At 37.8% G+C, this 24,124-nt stretch overlaps 1 protein-coding gene across 1 annotated transcript; it reads right to left on the bottom strand.

Annotated features, from left to right (window-relative positions):
* Positions 1–10,458: 10,458 nt before the first annotated feature.
* Positions 10,459–24,104, bottom strand: ZNF475 (zinc finger protein 475). The gene is made up of 3 exons (XM_058173862.1): positions 23,367–24,104; positions 16,169–16,349; positions 10,459–12,204 (listed from the first exon to the last, which is right to left on the bottom strand). The coding sequence occupies exons 1-3, from the start codon at positions 24,012–24,014 to the stop codon at positions 12,053–12,055; spliced, it is 981 nt and encodes a 326-aa protein (XP_058029845.1). The 5' UTR covers positions 24,015–24,104; the 3' UTR covers positions 10,459–12,052.
* Positions 24,105–24,124: the final 20 nt, after the last annotated feature.

A 24,124-nucleotide genomic window follows, 5' to 3' on the forward strand; every position in this document is an offset into this window, starting at 1 on the left:
TCCATCTATTCCTGGAATTTAAACTCGTCTAGAATGAGTAGGTGCTGTCTTACCATTTTCTTGCCTATTTTGGCTTGTATTCGTAATCTGTCTTTTATGGTACTGATTGTGATAGGTTGGGTTGTTTTTTTCCTTTTATGTAAAAACAAGTATAAAGAATGAATTAAGTAGTTCTGTGTTTTCCCTTCTGCCTGTCACCTCCAGGTTGAAAGAAAGTTGTTTTTATTATTTTTGATATCAGTTCATTCTGAGCGTTAGCTTTCATAACTTCATCTTTGCACATTCAGACTATATGCTGGTATTCTCCCTTAGTTATGTGTCCCTGTTTTCATTTTTTTATATTTGTCTTTTTTTTTTTTTGTCTTTCAGTTTATCAGAGAGTTCTTTATGCAACCATACATAATACATTTATAACAGAATTGCCCCTGGCTCATTCCATCATCTGAACAGGACTTACTTTCTAATAAAGAGAGATAGTCCTGAGACAAAATCAGGTATTATAAACTAGCCACAAATTGTAGCTAAATAAGAATGACATGTTTATATGAAACTCTTTCTTAGAATATGGTTCCACTCTTTAATCGTCTATGACTTCTTTTATCCTCCCAATTTTTTTCTCACAACACTATTAGCATCCAAATGAACTCTACATCCTTGTTTTGACTGACCATTCTTCTGGTATCTGCTAGCAATTACTTCTGGGCTAAGAAAGAACAGATTTAACAGGTTAGGATCACTAGGAAATTTTGCCCATTTCCTAATGATATTAGAGGGAGATCTAGAGAATGGCTTAATGGCTTGATGTAATTCCCTTTTCTATAAAATGCATTAGATATAAAAGGCCAGAGAGTGGAATCCTACAGAAAAGGGAAACCTAGAAGTACATGAGATAAAGGTCCAGTTACTTGGAAATATATATGGTCATTTTCATTCCAACATGTTATGTTATTATACTTTCCTTCTAGGATAGGGGTTTGACTTGCAGCTCTCCGGATGCATCACCAGATGCATCATGCGCTGGCCAGGCCTACCCCCAGTTTAGCGAAGGGGAAAAAAGCCACAATACGTCACGACAACATGATGCTCTGAGTTTGACACCTCTGTTCTAGAACCACTGAAGTTTGAATAGTGGTTAAAGATTTGTTGCAGTTTAAGGTAGAAGGAATTTGTTTACAGAATGAATACAAAATAGTTTCAAGTAAGCTGTAATTAGAAGTACTACTACTACAAGAAATTAACGATGTAGAGCTGATTAAAGTTTTCTCCTGTACTTAAAATTGAGGAGATATGATGGTCAGGGAAAAGATAGAAAAAAAGTACACAAAGGAAATAACTATTTCCTTACTGCTTTTTATTGTGATTGTCTTAGATAATAACAGTTCTAGTTTCTCATTTTCTACAATGAAAAAGAACTAAGACAAGATAACTGATATACATTAATCCCATTATTTCTAACATATGTTATTAAATTATTTGAATAAATGCAGAGGAAAAGAATAAATTCCAAAAGTATTTGGGGGAGAGGAATTCTACTCCTATAGATTGCTTACAAAAGTAATAATTTTAAAAAAATCATATTTTTAAACTGTTTAGATTTTTGAATTTCATTTTCTTGATTTATGCTGCTAGTATTTCACTATTTTTTATAATATGCTGGCTAATTTATTAACACAGAAATTGTTCATTAATGAATACATCCCTGCTTTTTTTTTGTTTCATCTTTATGATTTAATTGTTTTCAATTTATCTGACAATATATATCAAATAATATATATGAGTTCTAAGAAATCACACCCAGTGTTCTTATTTTATTGAACAAAAGCCTGGACAAAAATTTTTATAGTAAGCTATAAAGCACTAGAAAGAATTACACACACTTAAGTCAATACAAGAGAGGTTCAAAATTCTGGAAAGTAGAAGTGTCTCTATTGCCACCTGCTGGGGTTTGTTGATTCATGAGCAGGACAATTTGATTCCTTTCCAAGTATAAAGTTGGATGTGCTATTGCTGTCTGGAATGTCACTTGTATAAACAAGCAGGCAATTGATCTATTTCTCAGATTGGGCTGAGACAATATCAGAATTAGGAACATCAGCTTTTTGGTGTTAATTTATAGTGGCAATCTCTTGCAAATATTTAAAACATATGTTGGCTCACACAGCTGAGAATTTCTTGTCTCAACTAACTTTTCAAGTGGGATGTTAATCAATCATGCTTTCCCTTTAGGTTTAAGTGAATTTATTTGGGTCACACATATGTCCAGTATTATTAGCAGAGTGCCCTCTGAAAGGTCACAGAGAATGTTGGAGTGTGCTGAATGAAAAGGGTTCTATTTTCCATTCTTCCAAGTTTTCTAATGTTTTCTACTGTCTTAATAGCATGTTTAGGATTGCCACCTCAGATATAACTCTAAACTAAAGAAGATTGATGCACGTATGAGAAGATATAGATACAGGGCTTTAAGAAACTGTGTCAGATGGTAGTAATAAGTGGAAACTTCATGATTGGGAGAGGGCAATTTTAGACCACTTATACATTGATTTGTTGATTTTCCTCTTTTGGAAGCTTCCGTGCCAAAGAATAAGCATTTATAAATCCAAGATACAGAAAAAGATATTCGAACGGGTCATTACAGAGAGTAGTTTAACTAAATGGGAGAGAGTTCACAATGCCTTTCAACAACATGTTTTCATTGGCAGCACTATAAATACAAGCAGTTGCTTGTGATAATCAATATAAAGACAAATAAACCCATTAAAATACGATTCATAAAGATACAAAACACACAAGTAATCATTAGCACGAGCAAAACGTAACTATCATATCATTAAAGTATCAGGATCATTTGAATAGTAGAAAAAGGAAAAACAATTGAGGATTGAGACTCCAGTCTCTTTGTTTGATCTTACTGTGATATTAAATCAACATAGGACTTGAAAACAAGGGGGCAACCCATTTTTTGAAGATCTGAAAGGTAGCCGGTATATCAGTGGTGGATTTCAAATTTTTTTACTACCGGTTCTGTGGGTGTGGCTTGGTGGGTGTGGCATGGCTTGGTGGGTGTGGCTTGGTGGGTGTGGCAGGGGAAGGATACTGTAAAATCTCCATTCCCTCCCCAATCCAGGGGAAGGTTACTGCAAAATCCCCATTTTTTTCTGAACAGCTGGGACTCGGGAGGCAGAGAATAGATGGGGGTTTGGCCAGTCAGAATTTTTACTACCAATTCTCCAAACTACTCAAAATTTCTGCTACCGGTTCTCCAGAACTGGTCAGAACCTGCTGAAACCCACCACTTCTTATATCAATTAATAGGAATAAATGATATTTCTTTTACCTTAGAACAGTGATGGTGAACCTTTTTGGCACCGAGTGCCCAAACTGGAATGCGCATGCACGCGCTCCGGAGTGCCAGAAACCTAAAGACCAGCTGGCCAGTGCGTATGCGTGTGCTAGCTACCTGGTCTTCAGGTTTCCTTAACTCCAGCGCGCGCATAGGCCACTTGGTCAGGGCACATGCACACGCTGGAAACCAAAAGAGCAGGTGGCAATGGCACGTGTGCCCACAGATAGAGCTCTGCGTGCCACATCTGGCATGCGTGCCAAAGGTTCGCCATCACAGCCTTAGAATTTTTAGCTTAAGTATCATTTGCTCAAAATCCTAAGTGGCAATAACTTCAAACTTGTTTGATATCACATAGGCCAGCAACACTAAGTTATATTGACTGATAAAAAAGCAAACCTCTGTGAACTCTTACCTTCTTTTACTGTATATGTTAGCAATTTGGAAATATAGAAGAGGTTAGTGGAGATGGATATGGTTTGCTCTGATTGCAATGATAAAAAAATATTTTATTTATACAATTTCTTCCAACTCTTGTTGCATCTATTTTTCCAGTCCAAATTGACAAAACAATAATCAGTTGATCAACCAAGAGTTGATCTGACTACAGCATAGAACTCAGTTTTATGCTGAGTTCTTGTTAAGATAATATTAGATCTGTTTTCTCTCTTCCTTAAAGGTGGCACTTAAAACTCACCCTTTTTGCTACTAAAAATGAAACGTGAATGTTGGCAATTGCATTTGCTTTATGCCTCTTTCCTGCAACTGCACTGCACTTAGACTATAAACTTCTCAGGAAAGGAGCACATGTCATTAGCTTGGGCTGCTGATCAGAATGCTATATAAGTATCCAGTGTGCAATTTAACCTTGGAGATATTGAGTTCTTGCCATTGCCAGCAAAGCAGTAACATAAGGTTAATTGGTGTTAACAAAAGGCTTTTCTTTTTACAATTGCTTCCCAGAATTATTTCTCCAAATATTGTGAACTCTAGATTCTCTAATGAATTTTGGATACTTCTGAAATATAATGATAATTTAAGCCCTATAGCAAGACGTTTGGAAAATATGTTAGTAAATGAGTGCAGATTTTGGCCTCAAGTGTTCTGAATGCAAAGATAGAAATTTCAGAAACTTTAAATGTAGCAATTAGCAAATGGGCATAAAATCTTCCAGATAATTAAATGCTTACAAAAAAGGAATGCAAAGGACACTCTATGACATGCACTATTTACGCATGTGCATTAGTGTCAATTTCTATTGCAATGTGTAAACACAATGAATCTTCACCCTTTCTACTGGCTAACCTTTTGTCACATGTTTTCTACTTTGCGTGTGTGTGTGTGTGTGTGCGCACGCACGCAAAAATGAAAGAAATAATAGAGATTACTTACTTTTAGTCAATTCTAAACTATTGCCCCTTAAAAAAAAATTGACCCAGAGTAACATATCCAATAGTGTATAGATTGAAAGTTTCCTCTGTCCAGTCATGACCAACTCAAGGGGGCGATGTTCATCGCCAATTCTTAGCTGAGGGAGCCTGCATTATCTGAGAGACCTTTCCATCATCTTATGGTCAGCATGAAAATACAGGACACAGTAACCTTCCTGCTGAAGTGGAATCTGTGAAACTACTCACATTTGTATGTATCTGAATTGCTAGAAGGGCAGGAGGTGGGGCAAATAATGGGAACACAACCTGTGATGCATGCAGCACGTGGGTCTCAAATGTGGGCTATCATCTTTCCAGCTGACAAGCTTAGCATCTTAACCGTTAGTCCCTCACGCCACCCCATGTATATGTTAAGTCTTTCGGTTATTTTTTTCTTTTAATGACCCTGTAATTCCTTGCATCAGGGTGGTGTTGGGGTGACTGAATGGAGCTGAGCATTTACTGGCTGGATTCTTTTCCTGATGCCTATGTGGAGTTCATAGGGACACGGTGGCTCAGGGGCTAGGACGTTGAGCTTGTCGATCGAAAGGTCGGCAGCTCGGCGGTTCGAATCCCTAGTGCTGCTGTGTAACGGGGTGAGCTCCGGTTACTTGTCCCAGCTTCTGCCAACCTAGCAATTTCAAAAGCACGTAAAAATGCAAGTAGAAAAAATAGGGACCACCTCTGGTGGGAAGGTAACAGCGTTCCGTGCGCCTTTGGTGTTGAGTCATGCCAGCCAAATGACCACGAAGACGTCTTCGGACAGCGCTGGCTCTTCGGCTTTGAAACGGAGATGAGCACCACCTCCTAGAGTCGGGAACGACTAGCATGTATGTGCGAGGGGAACCTTTACCTTTACCTATGTGAAGTTCACAGGAGGCAATTACTCATTGCGCCCAGAGAGAGAGAAATATTTGTCACTATCTAGGATTGAACTCAGAGCCTGTGGATTGTAAGGCTAGAGCTCCACCTCTAGCCCCCCCACCCACCACTGCCCTCATTAAGTCCCTAGTCATTGCATTTAAAATCTTTCTTAAAATTTTATTCTAAAATTTTGTGCCAGAACATTAATTCCTTGTGCAATTTTTCTACATTGTTGAGCAGCATATTTATTATTTCTGAATCATTTGATTTAAACATGTTTGTTTAAATTTATATATCTCATTTAAGCATTTATTAACTGGCTTAAAAGCAAATTCATGTTTCTTTTTTTCTATATTATACTGAATATGTTAAACATGTTAATGGAAACAATGAAGTCTTATTTTATTTCTTTATTAATTTTTTTAAGTCTTAAAAAACTTCTATTGAGAGTCAAATATTACAGAATACAATGGAATTTAGTCTTAAGAATATGTCTAATAGTCAACTGTCTCATTTGTGTTCTAGCATTTATAGCTTTTAATACCATTTCAGAGATTCTACTGAATGCCCAACAACATTTGCATGATTTTCTTCCCAAACTCAGTTATCTGAATTGTTCCTGAGAGTCTCCTGAATCCCAGGAACATTTTGTTGATTAGAAGTTAATTACAATAATGAAAATGCCAGAATTTAATTACAGCAGAAGAAAATATATAACTAAATTTACACAAATGTTGAGAAATTAACTTAACTAAATTTGCATTTAATTATTTTGTTCTTATTCATGCATCTTAATAAGATTAATTAGTTTGAATCCCTGTTTAAATCTTATGGTCGCAGTCTGATGTGGCAAGTTATACAAAGGGATGTTTCTCTTTATAATTGAACGTTTTGTGGTATTTGTTTATCTCCACAACTAGTGGCATAAGAGTTACCATATTTTTTGTGGTGTGACTAGAGATTATAATTTAGGAATTATTTTAGATTATGATTGTTAGTTTTGATACCCTGCATTTTGTTCTGGGAAGTCGGGTGGGGGTGGGGGTAAGGGGAGGGAATTGGGGGTTTGGTAGAGATGGAGTGATGGTTAATGTACAGGGATTATTGAAGATGTATAAATATAATTAATGCAGGGTCGGGTCTGCCCAGTTACCATTTTAGAACGGTGGGGAGGGAGAAAAGAGAGAGTAGGAGGTAGGAAAGAGGAGAAGAGGAAGGAAGAGGGGTAGAAGAGGGAGAAGGAAGGTGTAGGGTGGAGGGAGGAGAGGATGTAGATAAGAGAAGGAGAGGAAGGTCTGGAAAGTAGAAGAAGGTAGAAGAGGGAAGAGTGTTAAAAAGGGGGGTGGTGACTGGGCAAGCCCGACTAATTGTATATAACTGTACATTGGATGAATTATTTGATATGATTGTAAAAATAAAACTTTTTATAAAAAAAAAAAGAGTTACCATATTTTTTAGAGTATAAGACACACTCCCCCTTAAAAGAGGCTGAAAATTAGGATGCATCTTATACACCAAATGTAGCCCCCCTCTGCACCCACCCGCATGCCCCCACCCTTTGGCCTCTGCCTCCCAGGAATTTGCCTCCTTGCAGCAAACAACCTGCTTCAGTTTCAGTTTCAGCACAGCCTGATTAGCACAAGCAGCTGGTTGGATCGGCCTCCCGACGATCAGGTGTTTCAGGCTGCAGGGATTGCCATAGCCTATTGCCGCCTCTGTGCACCCCATTTTCGGTCTCTGCATCCCATTTTCAACCTCCACATGCCCCATTTTCTGCCCATTCCAGGCAGCGGGGATCAGAATGAGTGGAAAATGGGGCATGCAGAAGCCGAAAATGGGATGCGGAGGCTGAAAATGGGACACGGGGAGGCAACAATAAACCCTGGCAATCCCTGAAGCCTGAAACAGCTGATCATCGGGAGGCTGATCCAAATGACAATCAGCAGCTTGTGCTAATCAAGCTGTGTCTTATACTCCGAAAAATACAGTATGTTGTTGAACATCCTTGATGTGACCCTGGATGAAAACCTTATTCAGTGTGATTCTCTTGAAATCAACCTATCTTGCAGATTTTTTTCCCTTGTCTTTTGTTGAATACCAAAAGTGGACTATAGCCAGCTTTGGTTACTGTTGCCAATGTGTGCTATGTGGTGTTCATGCTGGCAGAATGGATAAAGTAGCAGAGGTAGGGAAGTGGGAAGGAAGGAAGGAAGGAAGGAAGGAAGGAAGGAAGGAAGGAAGGAAGGAAGGAAGGAAGGAAGGAAGGAAGGAAGGAAGGATGGAAGGATGGATCTAATTAGGGAAGAGCCAGAGGAGATAAAATGTACTACATTTAGGATGCACATAGCAAAAGGTCAGGGCTGACATCATCTTGACTTTCTTAATAGCATCAACCACCCTACCTAGATGCTTCTGAGAAGACAAATGAGAATTATTCTCTGCAAAGAAGATTTTTGGGTCGCTGGAAAGCATTATATGAATGCCAGGGTGCCCGAGCTGTAATATTCAGAACTTCAGCCTATTAGTTCTAAGCTCTAACTGCATGATTGTATAAAAAGCATAAGATCTCTGCTTTCTCTTTTCAGTGATATTCATATGTGCTCATAAACCTAAGAAAATTCTTTCATGGCTTGAAATGAATGCCTTAGACCAGGGCTGTCAAACTCCCAGCCCACGGGCCAGATGTGTCACATGCTTGCCACACACCCCACCCGGTTTAGCGAAGAGGAAAAAAGTCTTGATACGTCATGTGACACCGCCATGACACATGAGTTTGACACCCCTGTCTTAGAGTCATGGGATTTCATTTGGATTTACGCAAGGCAGCATTTGAGAAGAGGAACTGACTTACTGACTTAGTACATTGAAACTGGTTCTCCCTTTATACAGATTAAAAGGTTTACTGAAATATCACTAATAGACCTAAAAAGTATTTTTCTCACATAATATGGAGATTGTGGGCATTAAATGCCATTTTAAATAAACTTCTTTTCAGGTCCATAATCAAGATTGATGATTTTTATTTTTTTTTAAAAAATTATCTATCTATCTGTCTGTCTGTCTGTCTGTCTGTCTGTCTGTCTGTATCATAACTAGTAATATTGTTCTTGTTTTCATCAGAAGGCAAAGTGTGAAACATGATAGCTTGGCAATGAGAAACAGTTGGTTCTCAGCTAGCTTCCTGTTCCATGGAGACCTCCAGCACACTTCATTTGGAAACAGATGCTGGTGACAATTCTCTCAAAATTGTCCAATTTGTTATGAATACCTACAATCAGCTGTAGGACATGAAGATGAAAACTCGAAATATATCGTTCCTTCTTATATTGCAGACATTTTTATGGCATTATTGGGTTGGATTTCAGCATGCATTTTCCAGTAAACATTTTCCCTAAGCAGATATATTCTGTGTTTTTTTTAAAAATTGATTAAATGGTGCTCGACTCAATCACAGTTTTTAATTTGCACTAGCACTTAGTAGTTTTCAGCTGATCTGAAGACTAATTGCTGTACATATAACAAGTCCTTGGATGCTTCCTTGATAATGAAATCCTTTATATTGGCCCTTTTGAAGTCATCCTAAGTGATACATCAAAGCCCTGGTGTGAATCAGAATTTTCCCTTTTGGAGTTCCAAATGAGCAGAGTTCCCAAATCCAGGTTGGCTGATAAAATACCCTTTTCTATTCACCAACAATACTTCCAACTTCGCATAGCTTCTAGATATTTTGCAGTTTAATATTAATTAAGCAAATTTGTTTTAATAATTTCCTTCAAAAGTGCATGCCATTGTTTCATGCACCTTTCCTAAGATCTCACTTACTACTGATTAAGGATGAAAAAAGAATAGTAGGTTGGAGATTGAAGCTAGATTTGCAGAGGAACAAGACTAACACCCACAACTCTTGGATTACTAGACATCATATGGTACACCATATGTGTTAACACAGTTAGTCTTTTCTTCATAATTAGGGTTAGAAATGCATTTTTTTGGACATGAAATCTAAGACATCTCAACCCACTCCAGGAAACATGATTCTAGACATATGGAATGCACTGTTAGAAACAATAATTCCTTATTATTGTGATTTGAGTGGTGCACAGCACAGTGTGAATTTGTGGCCAAAACAATTTCCAGAATATGGAGAGATGAGAGCATGCACTCTCATTTTGATCTGGCAAGTTGGAAAGGAAAGAATTAGATTTGCATAATCAGATGCAAGGATGCTGATTTGCCTATTAAGCTTAGCATAATTCATCTGAGACATCTAACCAACTGGTCAAATGACTCCCACATGAGACTTGTGTTTTATATCCAAACTTCCTTCTCACAGTCTTCATGAAATATGAAGTTATAAAGCAGTTGAAAATTAAAGAGCATGAAAGATGTCTCAGTCTTCTCCAACCTGGCACTTTCCTGCTGTATTAGAAACTAAAATCCATATTGTGTTGCAATTGTGGGAGTTGCACTCCCAATATATCTGGAGGGCTATCCTCTTCCCTCAAAGGGCAGCATTATTTTCTCTTATTTTAATCAGTGTTGGAAAATGCCAGGTTCATGTTTTCATATTCATATGCACAGTAAACCTGGTATAGACAGATTCTTTTAGGCTGGTAAAGGCATTCAAAATTTCAAATGTGGTTGCTATCACAATTAATTGGCCACAAGGAGGGTCTTGTAGAATTTAAAAACAAGACAATTTTGCAGTTCATTTTTTTTACCTGGCTTTCTTTTTGACCTTTTCAGAAAGGCTGGTCTCTCCAATGAATAAAATAGAATTCTTTATTGGCCAAGTGTGATTGGACACACAAGGAATTTGTCTTGGTGCATAAGCTCTCAGTATACATAAAAGAAAAGATACATTTGTCAAGAATCATAAGGTACAACACTTAATGATAGTCATAGGGAAACAGTCAATATAAATCTTAAGGATACCAGCAACAAGGTCACAGTCATATAGTCATAAGTGGGAGGAGATGGGTGATAGGAACGATGAGAAGATTAATAGTAATGCTTTCATACTGTATATAGCCTTGTGTCATATGAGTTCTACGAATGCTGGGCAAATCAGAGTGAGTAGTCAGTCTGGGTCTTTTTATTATTTCTTCATTCATTGAAATATATTTCTTCCAGGTTTGTTTTGAAAGAGAACTAAAATAACTCCAATTTGAATGTAGGGTTGGGTTATTTCAATTTACATCTTGATGGTGGTTTATTCTTTTTCCTTTACAATAATTATCTGACCACATCATGTTTTGTAGTCAGCAGACTGTCATATGGTAAGATGATTACTTAAAGAAACTTAGTAAAGAGAAGATTATCAATAGAAATATTCATAGTACTAAGTATGGATGCAACCTTTGAGGTTAAAAATCAGTATGTGTGCTCACTAATACTGTTAAAACTCTTGTTGCTTACTATCACATTCTTTCTATAGTGGTTACTGGACTACATATGGTCACTTGGTCACTGTTTGGTCAGGTAATCATTGCAAATAAAAAAAGAAAAAATATGTCTATGGGAGTGATAGCAAAACTTGTCCTTTGATGCTCAAACAGCATACAGAGGATTAACGGTATTCCCCTCCCACCTGAATTCTGAAGAAAATTGCATCATCATCCATCCTTTCTTCTGGCACTTTGAATCCTGTCTTCCACCCTTCATATTGGAAATCTCAAAGAGCAGCAAACCTTCTGTATAACATTATAACCTGCGAGCATAAAACAAGGTTTTACCTACAGTTACCTTAACTTTAGTTTTATGAATTGAAAAACCAGAATAGACCTCAAACTGACCTAGAAATTTCATGTATATGTTAAACAGGGGGTGGCGGGGTGAGAGGAATGGAATTATGGGGAACAGTTGACCTTTGTCCCAAGGACATTCAGAACCAACAGGTGAAGTCTGTTCAATGATTCAAAATTTGGGAGGGGGGAATTGAAATAATTATATCCACTTTTGATGAAGGCTATCAAAACTTTTATAGTCCTTATGTTGCTGTTGATCGATCCCCTAAACCGAAAATTCATTACTAAAAATAAACGTTCTTATACATGATTTACTAAAAGAGGAGTCTATCAAACAAAACCATTTCTTAAAAGACATTGCAATACTTGGAAGAACGGTAATCACTGAACAACATGAAGGCGACTGTCCGTTCTGTGAAGACTCCATGTTGCAGATGTTTCCATAAAGGTTCTTTTTGTCCTTATGAACCACTTCATCAATAATTGCTGCAAAACACCGTCACAGGTTCTACATGTCCCATATGTCACTCACGTAATCAATACTATGGTAATTTTATGCAGGGCAGATTTGGAATGATTATATATAGTTCAATGATTCTTCAGTGTCGAAACTTTCATTCTAGAGGTCAGAGTACAATTTTGTTCTTTAACTCCTTAACATGAGGAGAACTTTATTTTGGTGTCTTTGGTTTACAGGACCGCTGATGGACAATCAGTCTGTCTGGCAGAAAGGTACGGCCACAAATATCACATGGAACTAGCTGGCTCTGGGCGCTTTGCCACGCAGACTCATTTAAAGCATCAAGATCATAGTAACCTTTGGCTGGAAAAAATTTAAAAAGAGGGAAAATATCAGTTTTCATTCTAGAGAATCATACTCAGTTTTTATGGAAAATAGTTTCAGGAAATACCTGTTGACTGAGCCTTTCAGTTGTAACTAAATCATAGCCCTTATGAGGGAAGAAAAACCCAGCAAAACTCTGCTTGTTGTCTCAGGGGTCACATAAAGCTAACTACAACTGAATAATCTTGTACTTCTGGAGAAACCATTTCAGCATGTGCTGCGTTATACATTCTTAACGTATTTGCCTACCCTTCAAATATCAGACTGTGTTACCACATCTTTTTTTAAAAAAAAATCCTGTTTAATGAATCAACACTATCCAACCAAAAGGATGAAGGAAAAATGTGCAGTATTCTCTCACTTTTTCACCCTTGCTGTTTGGGATAAAGAATTCCGCTTAGTTCCAATTTCATTTTTTTTTTAATGTCTTCAGTGTGACTCAGAGTACTATAAACTCAATGACCCAAAGAGCAAAATCAGCAGACATCAGGTTAAGTCCATTTTCATATCCTTTCCCATACACAGCAATTTCAGCTACAGTTTTATCAGTAATTATTTAGAGATTAAGGCAGCTGGCATGCATTTTAAATGCTATAATTTGCATCAACATCTTTGCTCCCGTTTTTTGACTTATAAAAGGCATTGAATGCAATTTCTATTTCAAAGAGCTACCTTTAGCTGAAGTTTGTGCCAGTAGCATCTTGAACCTCACATTCTTTATGGCAGAGAAGGATGAGAGAAATCTCAAATAATTTGCTTTTCTCAAAAGGACTGGCATTTGAAAGCACAGCTTTTAACCCATTAGCTAGATTTGAAGATACTAAGTGCAAAATTCCTGAAAACAAAGGTTATTTCTGTCAGAGGCAAAATGATATCTTTTTTTTCCATAAGAAGCCATACGCTTGAACTATGATTCATGTAAGGGCAAGCTTTACATCTTTTAATGTCTATGTTCCTAATATACCTCTTTGCTAGATGAGCCGTCAACTGTATTCTTTTGGCTACAGCAATTATACTCCTTTTCAGGAAATGAACGTGCATGCCATATATTTAACATTAAGCAATGTAAAGCAGCACTACATTGGCGTCTTCTCCTTCCAAAAGTATCTCTCTGGGGGAAGGTATTTCGCAGTTAAAAAGTGAGTGGAGAAAGTGAATGCTTAATCTTTTCCCTGTTAGCTGCATTCCCTGTTGAAGTTGTCTCCAAAGCTTTCTGTCTCGTATAAAGTTCAGCGTTTCGGATTTATACTTATCTTGCCAGTATGAATCCAGAAGCACTGGAGTTGTGAAGAAAAGGCTGAATATTAAGGAGAACATGAAAAATAAAGGTAAAGGTTCCCCTTGCACATATGTGCTAGTCATTCCTGACTCTAGAGGGTGGTGCTCATCTCTGTTTCAAAGCCGAAGAGCCAGCGCTGTCCAAAGATGTCTCCGTGATCATGTGGCCAGCATGACTAAATGCCAAAGGCACACGGAATGCTGTTACCTTCCCACCAAAGGTGGTTCCTACTTGCATTTCTTATGTGCTTTTGAACTGCTAGGTTGGTAGAAGCTGGGACAAGTAACGGGAGCTCACCCCATTACTAGGGATTCAAACCGCTGAACTGCCAACCTTTCGATCGACAAGCTCAGCGTTTTACCACTGAGCCACCATGTCCCTTTTAAAAAGAACATTAAGTTAACACTATTTCCTCCCTCCTCCCCACACACACCCCTTTTCAGTAACCCTCCAGCCCCAGCCCTGGCAAAATAAAAAGAGTTTTGGATGGCTACATGCAACTCTTGCATCACATATAATTTGAACATTTTGGCAAAGAAAAAGTAAAACTGGGGTAACGTATTGCATGATTGTTCCTATCCATCTTAAAAGCTCTTAGATATTAGAGCTGTCCAAGGATCTAGCTCAGAGATTCAATCCAAAAGCAATTTGATGAATCCGTTTAAATTTCTAAATTCAATCTCCATGGTAATTTAAGTATCGAATAGAGTCAGGCACTTATGAATCAATTGGGGGGGTGGGGAATGGTAACAACATGGAGAGGTTTGATAGCTCTGATAATGCATGTCATATAAAACATTTGCTAGACCAATTCTAGAATACAGCTCGCCTGTTTGGAACTCTCACCACATCTCTGACATCAATACAATTGAACGTGTCCAGAAATATTGTACAAGAAGAGTTCTCCATTCCTCTGAAAACAATAAAATACCTTATCCCACCAGACTTGAAATCCTAGGCTTAGAAAACTTGGAACTCCGTCGCCTTCGACAAGACCTAAGTTTAACTCACAGAATCATCTATTGTAATGTCCTTCCTGTTAAAGACTACTTCAGCTTTAATTGCAATAATACTAGAGCAACTAATAGTTTTAAACATAATGTCAACCGCTTTAATCTAGATTGCAGAAAATATGACTTCTGTAACAGAATCATCAGTGCTTGTAATACTTTACCTGACTCTGTGGTCTCTTCCCATAATCCTAAAAGCTTTAACCAAAAACTTTCTACTATTGACCTCACCCCATTCCTAAGAGGACCATAAGGGGACGTGCATAAGCGCACAAATGTGCCTACCGTTCCTGTCCTATTGTTTTTCTTTTCTTCTTCCTATATATATATATGCTTATACCTCCTTATATTTACTCATATATGTGTTTATATACTATATAATCTTTTTTGTATGATACCTTCATATATTGTTGTGACAAAATAAATAAATAAATAAATAAATGTACAAATGTGCTTTTTCTGAACTGATGCAAAAGTTCAAACTGATCCTTTCACAAATTAAGATTGTTCTGAATTTGCATATGCTTGCTAGAAATCTGTGATTGTCTTTCTTGTAGCCATCTAAATTTTCATTCCTATGCTTAAGAACAGCTAAAACAATTCAAGTATCAATAGTGGAGCACAGAAAAAAACAGCTCCTCATCTGACTTTCAAATATTTTAAAGAAACAACCAGTCTATATAGGATGGCTTAGTTTTGCAGGAAGGTCTGTTAAATAAAGATGCTTAGCTGAAACCCACAGTTACTTTTTCAAAGATGGCCATGGGACTTACAATAAATTCCATTATTCTACTTCTGGAAGTCTTCCAGGATCCAGACAACTTCATAGATTTGGGCAAATGTTCAAGGTGTAAAATTTGGCCAGGGTTCCATTCCCTAGTTCCCCAAAATTTATAATCTTTCCATAGTTTTTATTGAGTATTTTGAAGGGTGGGGGTTGCTATGCTCATATCAAACTGTCATAACATTTTAAAAGTAATCTGTTTTTTAGTTTTAAATATATATTACAGTTACAGGGAGGGGGGAGGAAACCACTGAATAAAATATTCTGGAATTTTTCTGGGATCTGTATCACACAAGTTCTTCTCAATTATGTCATGATTGCTTCCTGATCCATATGAAGGTCCCTGGTCCATATGAAAAAATTAACTTTTTATAATACTGTGTTCAAATGTGGTTGCAAACAGAGGATGGAAGCATTTCATTTAAATCTCCAGGATATTGACTGCAATTTGAAGGGTACCTGATAAAACTTGCTGATGTCTTTGAAACCTACTCTAGAAGGCATATTGTCACAGCAATACCGGCACTGTGAGGCCATGGATCTCATGTATGCCAGAGAATTTGGTGCAGCCTTTCTCAAATTGGTTTTATTATATTCTGTGGGTTCCGTAATAATTGAGGCTCCACAGATGTTCACACATAGCGTTTATTTTTAACTCACAGAGACCAGCAACAACACAAGAACAGTGTGCCTGCTTTGACAGCCCTTTTATACTCGGCTGTCAAAGCGGGAGCCAATCAGAACAGAACAAGAAACCATCTCCACCACTAGGGGCCGCCACTGCCGGTGCAGGACATAACAGGTTTCATCCTAAAGAGTTGTCCTTCATACCTAACCAGCATCTGCTTGGCTGGCTTGTTCGTAACTTACCTCCTATGGAACAGACAACTGGTTTTACAGGTTCAGCTCTTCGCAAATGTTTTGGCAGTTGATTGTTCTCAATATGCCATTTTTTCAGACACTGTGGTTCATGGATGCCTATGGAATGGGTTCCATACTCACGGCCACAAATATAACAAATAACTGTAGGAGGTCGCCTTATCATGGGAGACTGCAAACAACAAATGCAGTTAAAAGACAATTGAACTCTTAAAACAAATTAAATTGCAGGAAGGGAGTAATGTTGCATTAAAGGAAAGCCTACTGATAATGAGATAGAAAAGCAAGCTCCAAAGTGCATGATAAGGTATTTTAATATCTACAAAACATGGATTCAGAAATTGGTAATTTCTAATTTATAGATAAATATTTGTACCAGTTACATGAATCTCTTGGGGGCTGGCTAATTTTCCAAACTTTTAAATGGGTTATTATTTGTTTTTATGAAATCTGCTTGGACATTTCATCAAGGAGACGATAAGAAAACAGTTGAATGGAAAGTTTACAAATATTGAAAATGGGTCTATTCCAGAGGTGTCTGTAGGAGATGTAAGATAACAGCTACAACCAGGTGACTGTAGCCCCAGCCCATTTTGATGGATGTCAAGCATGTGACACACATAAAAAAAGGACAGGCTTTGGTCATGAGCTGAGCTGTCCTCTTGACTTTTTTGAACGTTCCCTCAAAGTAGCACTTATATATCACTTCACAGTGTTTTAGAAGCACTCTCAAGATGCTCCTAATCCACAGTTACCAACCATTCCAACTTGGTGGACTGGCAGGAGGGGAGACAGGGGATGGTCCCATGCGAGTGGCCAGCATGTGTGCTTGTGCAAATGGAATAGGTGTGTATGTGTTCATACATTGCTTGTGCAAGTGGGGATGCATGTGCATGCTTACCTACCCCTTCCAGGGCCTGGTTCCAAATGGCTCACAGCCCAATAGTGGGCCGCAGCCCAGGCTTAGTTCTAGTCTGTGTAACAACTTGTAAAAAATGTTCTCTGATCTATAGTAATAAATCTGGATTGATTTATATTTGTCTAACGTTCCTGCAACGTTTCCGAGGTGGCAATTGCATCCTCCCTGTTAACTTAAAATAATTGAAATAATAATTTTACCTTAATAAAACATTCAGTTAAAACTTATTTTCATTGAAATTAAATAAAAATGACTGAAATCTCACTAAGTAATCCAGTCTTTTGGGATGTTGGCATTCTCAAATCTCATAAGATTTGGGGTGGGATGAGATTCCAGAATATATTATGGAATGTGTGAGGAGGCAGATCCCCAGAAGGGAAGGGACACCACTCAACCCAGATATAATGTATGAGAGAAAGAGGGTGAAGACAGCTCCTCTATGTTAGTTCATAAAGTGTATTGTAGATGCAGATACTTGGTCTGGCAAGATTTTGCCTAAAGGTGTGAGAAGACAGATTGAAAAAATTGCCATGTGTCATTTTGTTTTGGACTTGGGTACAATCACCTAAAATTATGGATGTTGATGATATGGTCAGATTTTAGTCATTTAAAATGTGTTGGGGCAGATATGCCAATGCTATTACATGATGTAAGACAATGTCGGCGAACCTATGGCATGCGTGCTGGAAAGCAGCACACAAAACCATCCTGCAAGGAATGTGCGGCCTCGCTGCCTCGTATTCCACATTCCTGTGATCACACGCGCACTGGTGAGCTGGCCGGCTTGCGCGCGCGGGAGCAGCACAACATGGAAGAGCGGCATTACTTCACACATGTGCAGGCCAGCACCCGACCTTCTGGGTTGACGTTGTGTGCATGTGCAATGACCAGCTGTTCGTCAGGTGCACTTCCATCTGTTTGGGTGCTGGCTCGCACATGCACAATGGACTGCCGCTCTTCCAGGTATTGGCGCTCCCGCACGTGCGAAGGCCAGTGGAGCCACTTTTTTTTTTTTTCAACCATCGCGGGATGGTTTCGCATGCCACTTCTGGCACGCAGGCCAGCACGCAGGCACGTCAAAGGTTCGCTATCACTGATGTAAGACAACAGCATTTAATATTTGAAAAAGTTGCTAGCCCCTTGCCTTGCATTAACTTATACAAATAAACGATAGCAAACCCACTTAATAAATGCTGGAGAAAATCTACCTATCTTAACTGGAGTCTTTAACTTGGAGAGATGAGAGACGATTTTATAAATGCAAGGAGTTCTACTAGATTATACGGCCCTTTTTTTCAAGATGTGAAAAGTCCCCATATACTAAAAATAGAAAAGATTCAAAGCTACCTTTGAGTGACAAAAGCGAAGACACGTTTTAACCAATGTATTGTACTTGCTAATAGGTTGATAATGGGGACTTTTCAAAGTAGAAATAATCATCCTGCCTTCCACATCATGAAGTTCAATAGTTCAATATTTGAAAGAATCCAATGGCTGAATATTATTCATCCAAGGCAGCAAATCAATTGGTTAAAATATAATGCTAAGAATTAATTTGTTTTGGGATTCCAGCTCCCACTTTTCCTGAGTATTGGACTATTGACTTCAGCAAGGAAAACAAAAGAATGAGAAAATTGTGGGGATGACGCACAGATGAACTTTCTGCCTCCTTGAGGTCCTGCTTCAGAGTCCAAATTATTTTTATTGTTAAACATATATATTGATTTCCTGGATTTTTAGCCCTAGCATGGCAAATGGGGGGGCAGGGGGGATGGATGGATTAATAAAATCACATGCATTACAACATTGTCACACAAATGACGGGAATTGTGTACTGAATGACATTTGTGTCATGATGTCATAATGGAATTGCCACACAAATTGCAGACCCTTGCAGTTATCTGGTCAATTGTTTAAAATACTGTGGGGAATTCCACTCAGATGTAATATACAATGATATACTTAAGGTATTCAAATCCTTAGAAATCTGTTTTCTTTCAAAGCTCACAGTTTTCTGGTCCAGTATTGTTTTTTCTTTCTTTCTTAAGGATTTAATAAAAAATAATGATTTGGATGGAAAACATTGTTGAAATTGGTAAGTAGCCAAGAGTTACAATTCCACCTTTATTCAATTTTATTCAGTTTCATTGGAGAAAAGGGATCTTCCCTTTGTTAGCACTCCCTGAATTGACCAGGTGATTGTGTTCCCCACCCTCCTAACTTTACTCCAACATTTGTCCAGAATAGTCCCTGAAAATAACTTTGCAAACAATAAAGTGAAAAGAATTTGATTTGAAGAAGAATTGATGATAGCATCTAGTTATTAGCTAACAATTAAACAGAAAAATATTTCACTCAGCCCTATAGAAAAGGAATGTTTGTGTCATATATATGAACCAAAGACGATTTTATGAATTGTCAGTCTTTGACCTTCCTGTATTTTATTTCTCTCTGTCCACTTCTTTTATTATCTATTCCCTAGTGTGTTTGAGTGTGTACACTCTTTTCTTCGAAGAGAATTCCATACATCTGATGATCATAATGTCCAGAATACCCTATGCCTTAATAAATCTTTTTAGATGTTGCCAAATTCTTTGGCAGTTTTAATGCAACCGAGTAACAGAACTATCCCCCTGGAAACTGGAAAAAAATGAAAGCTTTGTGACTTCATTTTTTAAAATGATGTAGTTGTACTGGAATTCAAATATGGTTTTCAGGGTGTAATGGTATGTGAGATTGACCTTGGGAGACAGGAGGGAGAGCTTCACACTACCTAACTAGCTGTATAAAAGATATGTCAGCCCACAGAAGGAGGGAGGACATGAGGAATGTATCAGAAGGGAGTCCTCCTAGATTTCCAGAGACCAAAAAGGAAAGGAGGGGAGAAATGCTTTCAGTCTTGCAAGATTCTGATAATGTAACTCTTCATTTGCAGTGATATCTTGGTACTCATCGTTAATTGGTTCCAGGAGGTCAGTGAGTACCAAAAATGATGAGTATCAAACAATTTTTTCCCATAAAGAATAATGTAACAAGTCACATGGATGCTGATGCTGACAACTTCTAACTTCTGGGTTGAGTACCAAACAATGAACACTGGAACAAAAATGTTGCATCAAAATGTATTGAGTACCAAATTTGATGAGTTTTAAAGTGTTTGAGTACTAAGGTAGCACTGTACTTTATATTCTGTTATTATTCTGTTACCATAAAGACAGAGCTAGTATTCCTGGTTGTGTTTCTTGTATGCACTACCTCACAGGGAAAACACAGGGCAAGAAGTATCTTTATATTTGCCATTCAGTTGCAGTGACAACGTAGAAACACTTCAATTTTTGATGACCAGTGACAGGAAATACCAGAAACAACATGTATTTTTATTTTATAAGAGGGCTTACAACAGAGAAAAGCAGCAGATGGCAGTATCTGATAGTCAAGAAGCAGAGCCAAGGGAATTAAGTGGTTGCCGTGGATTGACAAGAAGAGCATCAAAACAAGACATTAGAAGCATTTAGTAGCAACCAAGGCAGGAAGTAGGAAAAAATTTCCATGGAAGATCACAGTCGTTTTTTCTCACTGGAAGAATATTAATCTCTGGAATGCTTACGCTTCCCATATCAAAAAGCTGTCCAAAGCAGGATTCAAGAAGCAGGATATCCAAACAGATCTACACAGCTTAGGCAAGCAAGCTTTTGATTTTTTAAAAAAATAATCAGCAGTTTTCATCTTAAAGTTGCTCAGGTTGAGAAACACTGCTTTAGACTATTGCTTGAGGTGCAATCAAGCTTGGTTAATCCAAATGAGCCCATATATTCCTAGCAATTGCATAACAAAGCAATTATATTGGACTAACAAGTTCATAATAGAGACTTGCTTTCTCTACAGATCAGAAAAGATTCAGTTGGGAATAAATCAGGCCTTGGATAAAAATTCAGTGGAGTATTTTTTTTATTGGTTTTGTATGGGGACCATCATTATCTTTAAGAATAAAGTTATGATTGATAACAGTTTAATGGTTTTAAAGGGTTGAGAAGATTAAAGAATGACAGAACAAAAGCAATGAAGAAAAGTATGCCTTACAAGAAATTGCTGAAGCAGAAGGATTTTTATTTCCTTAATCCAAGAGTATGAAATTATTTCCCCTATATTTTCTGTTAAAGTGCATCTCATGAAACTCTCAAAAACTTAGTTTAAATACCATCCATATTGTCCCAAAGGTGCTTTTTCAGGAGGCAACTGGACTTTCTTGTTTTTTCTTTTGAAGACGTTTCACTTCTCATTCAAGAAGGTTCTCACCCAAGAAGATGTTTTGCTTCTCATCCAAGAAGCGAAACGTCTTCAAAAGAAAAAACAAGTAAGTAAAGTTGCCTCCTGAAAAAGCACCTTTGGGACAACCATGACCTGGATGACTGAGAATCTCTACAGACTACCCTCCATATTGTTTCCCTTTTCTGATTGAAGTGCTGACTCAGTCCCACAACTGGGACTGTATATTTTCAGTTGTATGTTGATAAAATGTTGTATTCAGTTGTATGTTGATAAAATGTTGATACTCTATTGTTCAGTGAGAGACATTATCAGACCAGTCTTTAGAACAGTGTATTTCAAACTTAGCCATTTGTGTTTTATCTATGCTGTACACCGCCCTGAGTCCTCGGAGAAGGGCGGTATAAAAATGTGAACAATAAATAAATAAATAAAGATGTGTGGACTTCAACTCCCAGAATACCTCAGCTGCTTGCCTGAGGAATTCTGGTAGTTGAAGTCCACACATTTTAAGTTTGCCAAGTTTGAAAAAAGACTGCTATAGGAGGACCCTGTGGGTTGGTCTCCAACTCATTTATTCCTAAAAATTTCCCAAGCAAATCAGTGAAATAAGCCAAATTGCCTCTTGTTTTAAGTTAGTATTGATGCCATGGGTGCAGTTTCAAACAATTCAGTAAAGGAATGTACATTTAAGAACCTAACTCAGTATGGAGAGTAAGGATCCCCAAGGTAGTAAAAGAAAACACTTCGCTTCTGACTGAATTTTGTGCAGATTCATTAGTTCTGGGAGAAAAGCTCTCAGTTAATGACCAGTCATTGTTAGATCTACAAGAGCATTCTATTTGCTTGATTTTCACTTAGTACTTCCCTGGGTCTGTTTGAATATGTAAATTCTTTACTTAGAAAAGAACTCCATATTTGATGATCATAATGTTATTAGTAGTAATATTTTAAGTAGATGGCATAATCATATTATAGCCCATTCTACCTTACTCCATTGCAAAGAAAAGTTATTAATTCTCTGGAGAAGCAAAAGAAGTATTTTTGAATTTATTTCTGGAAGGGAAAAAAAAGTCCTTTAATAGTAGCTGAAATTTTAATTTTTCCCTATGCACATTCAGCCTGAGGGAAACATAGAGATGGAAACCTTAATGAATTCAATATTTAGCTGATGTCCATAACTGTTGCTGTATTCCTAGATGATGTTTAAGAAATATATTTTCTCATGTAAATTTTTGTAAATCACTGTTAAAGGACAAGCTCATGAAAGATTCTATGCATACCCTGCAAGAAGCAATTTACAATCCTCTCTACTGTCCTGCTATACATCTAGTAATCTAGCATGTAGGATACATAAAAAGACTTAAATGACTTCCATCACAAGAAGTTACAAGTTAATCTGCCTTTTGAAAAATATTGGTCTTTATCCTAGCATGGCTATAGCAATTTCAAATTGCAAAATGTTTTATGTGCTTCATGTTAATTTTTACATTCAAATACATTAAATTAGTACCATTGCTACAAAAGAGCAAACTGTTATGCTGAGTATTCTATCAAAATGAAATAATATGATTGCACCTTTCTTATTTCGTCCTAGACCACACCTGAGCATTCTACAGCTTGCGGGCCACATCTGGCCCTTTTGCTGTCCCCGTCTGGCCGATGGCAGAAATGGGGCCCACAGTGTTGGTGGGGGCTGTGGTGGCAGGGGCTGCAGTGGCGGCCCTATAACTCAGCCCTCCACCACAGTCCTTTGGAAAATTAATTGCCCACCCTTGTCCTAGACATAGGTCTTAATCTGAACTTCTAAGGTTTTGTTGTTGCTGCCATTTGCTTATAATGTAAAATACTTATTTATATTTTCTGGAATAAGACCCTAGCATGACTGAAATCAAGAGTGAAGATTTTACCATTAACTTCAATTCCAGTAGAATATCATCTTGCAGTCTGCACATGAGAACAATGGGGGCCTCTTTCAGCTAGGTACGATGCCTTCTCATTTACCTTGTCTGATGATGATGCCCCATAACCTGTAGATGTAAGCAATTTGGAGTTTGAAGAACCTGGATTAGGCTTCAGTTTACAACTCTTTTGATGTATAAGGAGGCGATCTGGTAGGAAAGTGCGACCACAGTTTGGACAGGGCTGGAGCTGAGCTTGAAAACTTTGAGCTGCTGCTTCATTTTCAGCTGCTATACTGGAAAACTTTCCAGAAAGAGCCTGAGGTTTAGCAGGTGGTGCTCTCCTGAGATGCTTTGGTAGTTTGCTATTTTCAATATGCAACTTCTCCAGGCATTTTGGTTCATGAATAGGAAGAGATTGCGAACCAAACTCTTTGCCACAGATATAGCACACTCTTAAGCCTGGTCTTCTTGGTGGAATAACTGGTCGATCCCATTGATCCTGAGACATGCTTCCAATGTTTGACCTTTTTGATACTGTCACAGTCTTGGGCCTCTTCTTTCTAGGATTTGTTTTAACAACGGAATTTAAACTCATTACATCTGGTGAAAATGCAGGAAGCTCAGATCCAATGGATGTTGAGGCCTTTTTTGAAGACAATCTGCTAGGGACATTAGTAATGGTTTTTCCAGAAGTTGGCAGAGTTTTCTGATGTTTACTCAAAGTCTTTTTCATTAAAGCTGTTTCCATGAAAGTTATAATATTCCATTACAGTCTCTCTGGACATAAGTAGTTGTGCTTGTTGGACTTAATGTTCTCTGTGGTTATCTTTCAGTTGATTTTTAAATACTATGAAGTTA

This window comes from Ahaetulla prasina, chromosome 2, assembly GCF_028640845.1.
Source record: "Ahaetulla prasina isolate Xishuangbanna chromosome 2, ASM2864084v1, whole genome shotgun sequence".
NCBI lineage: Eukaryota > Metazoa > Chordata > Lepidosauria > Squamata > Colubridae > Ahaetulla > Ahaetulla prasina.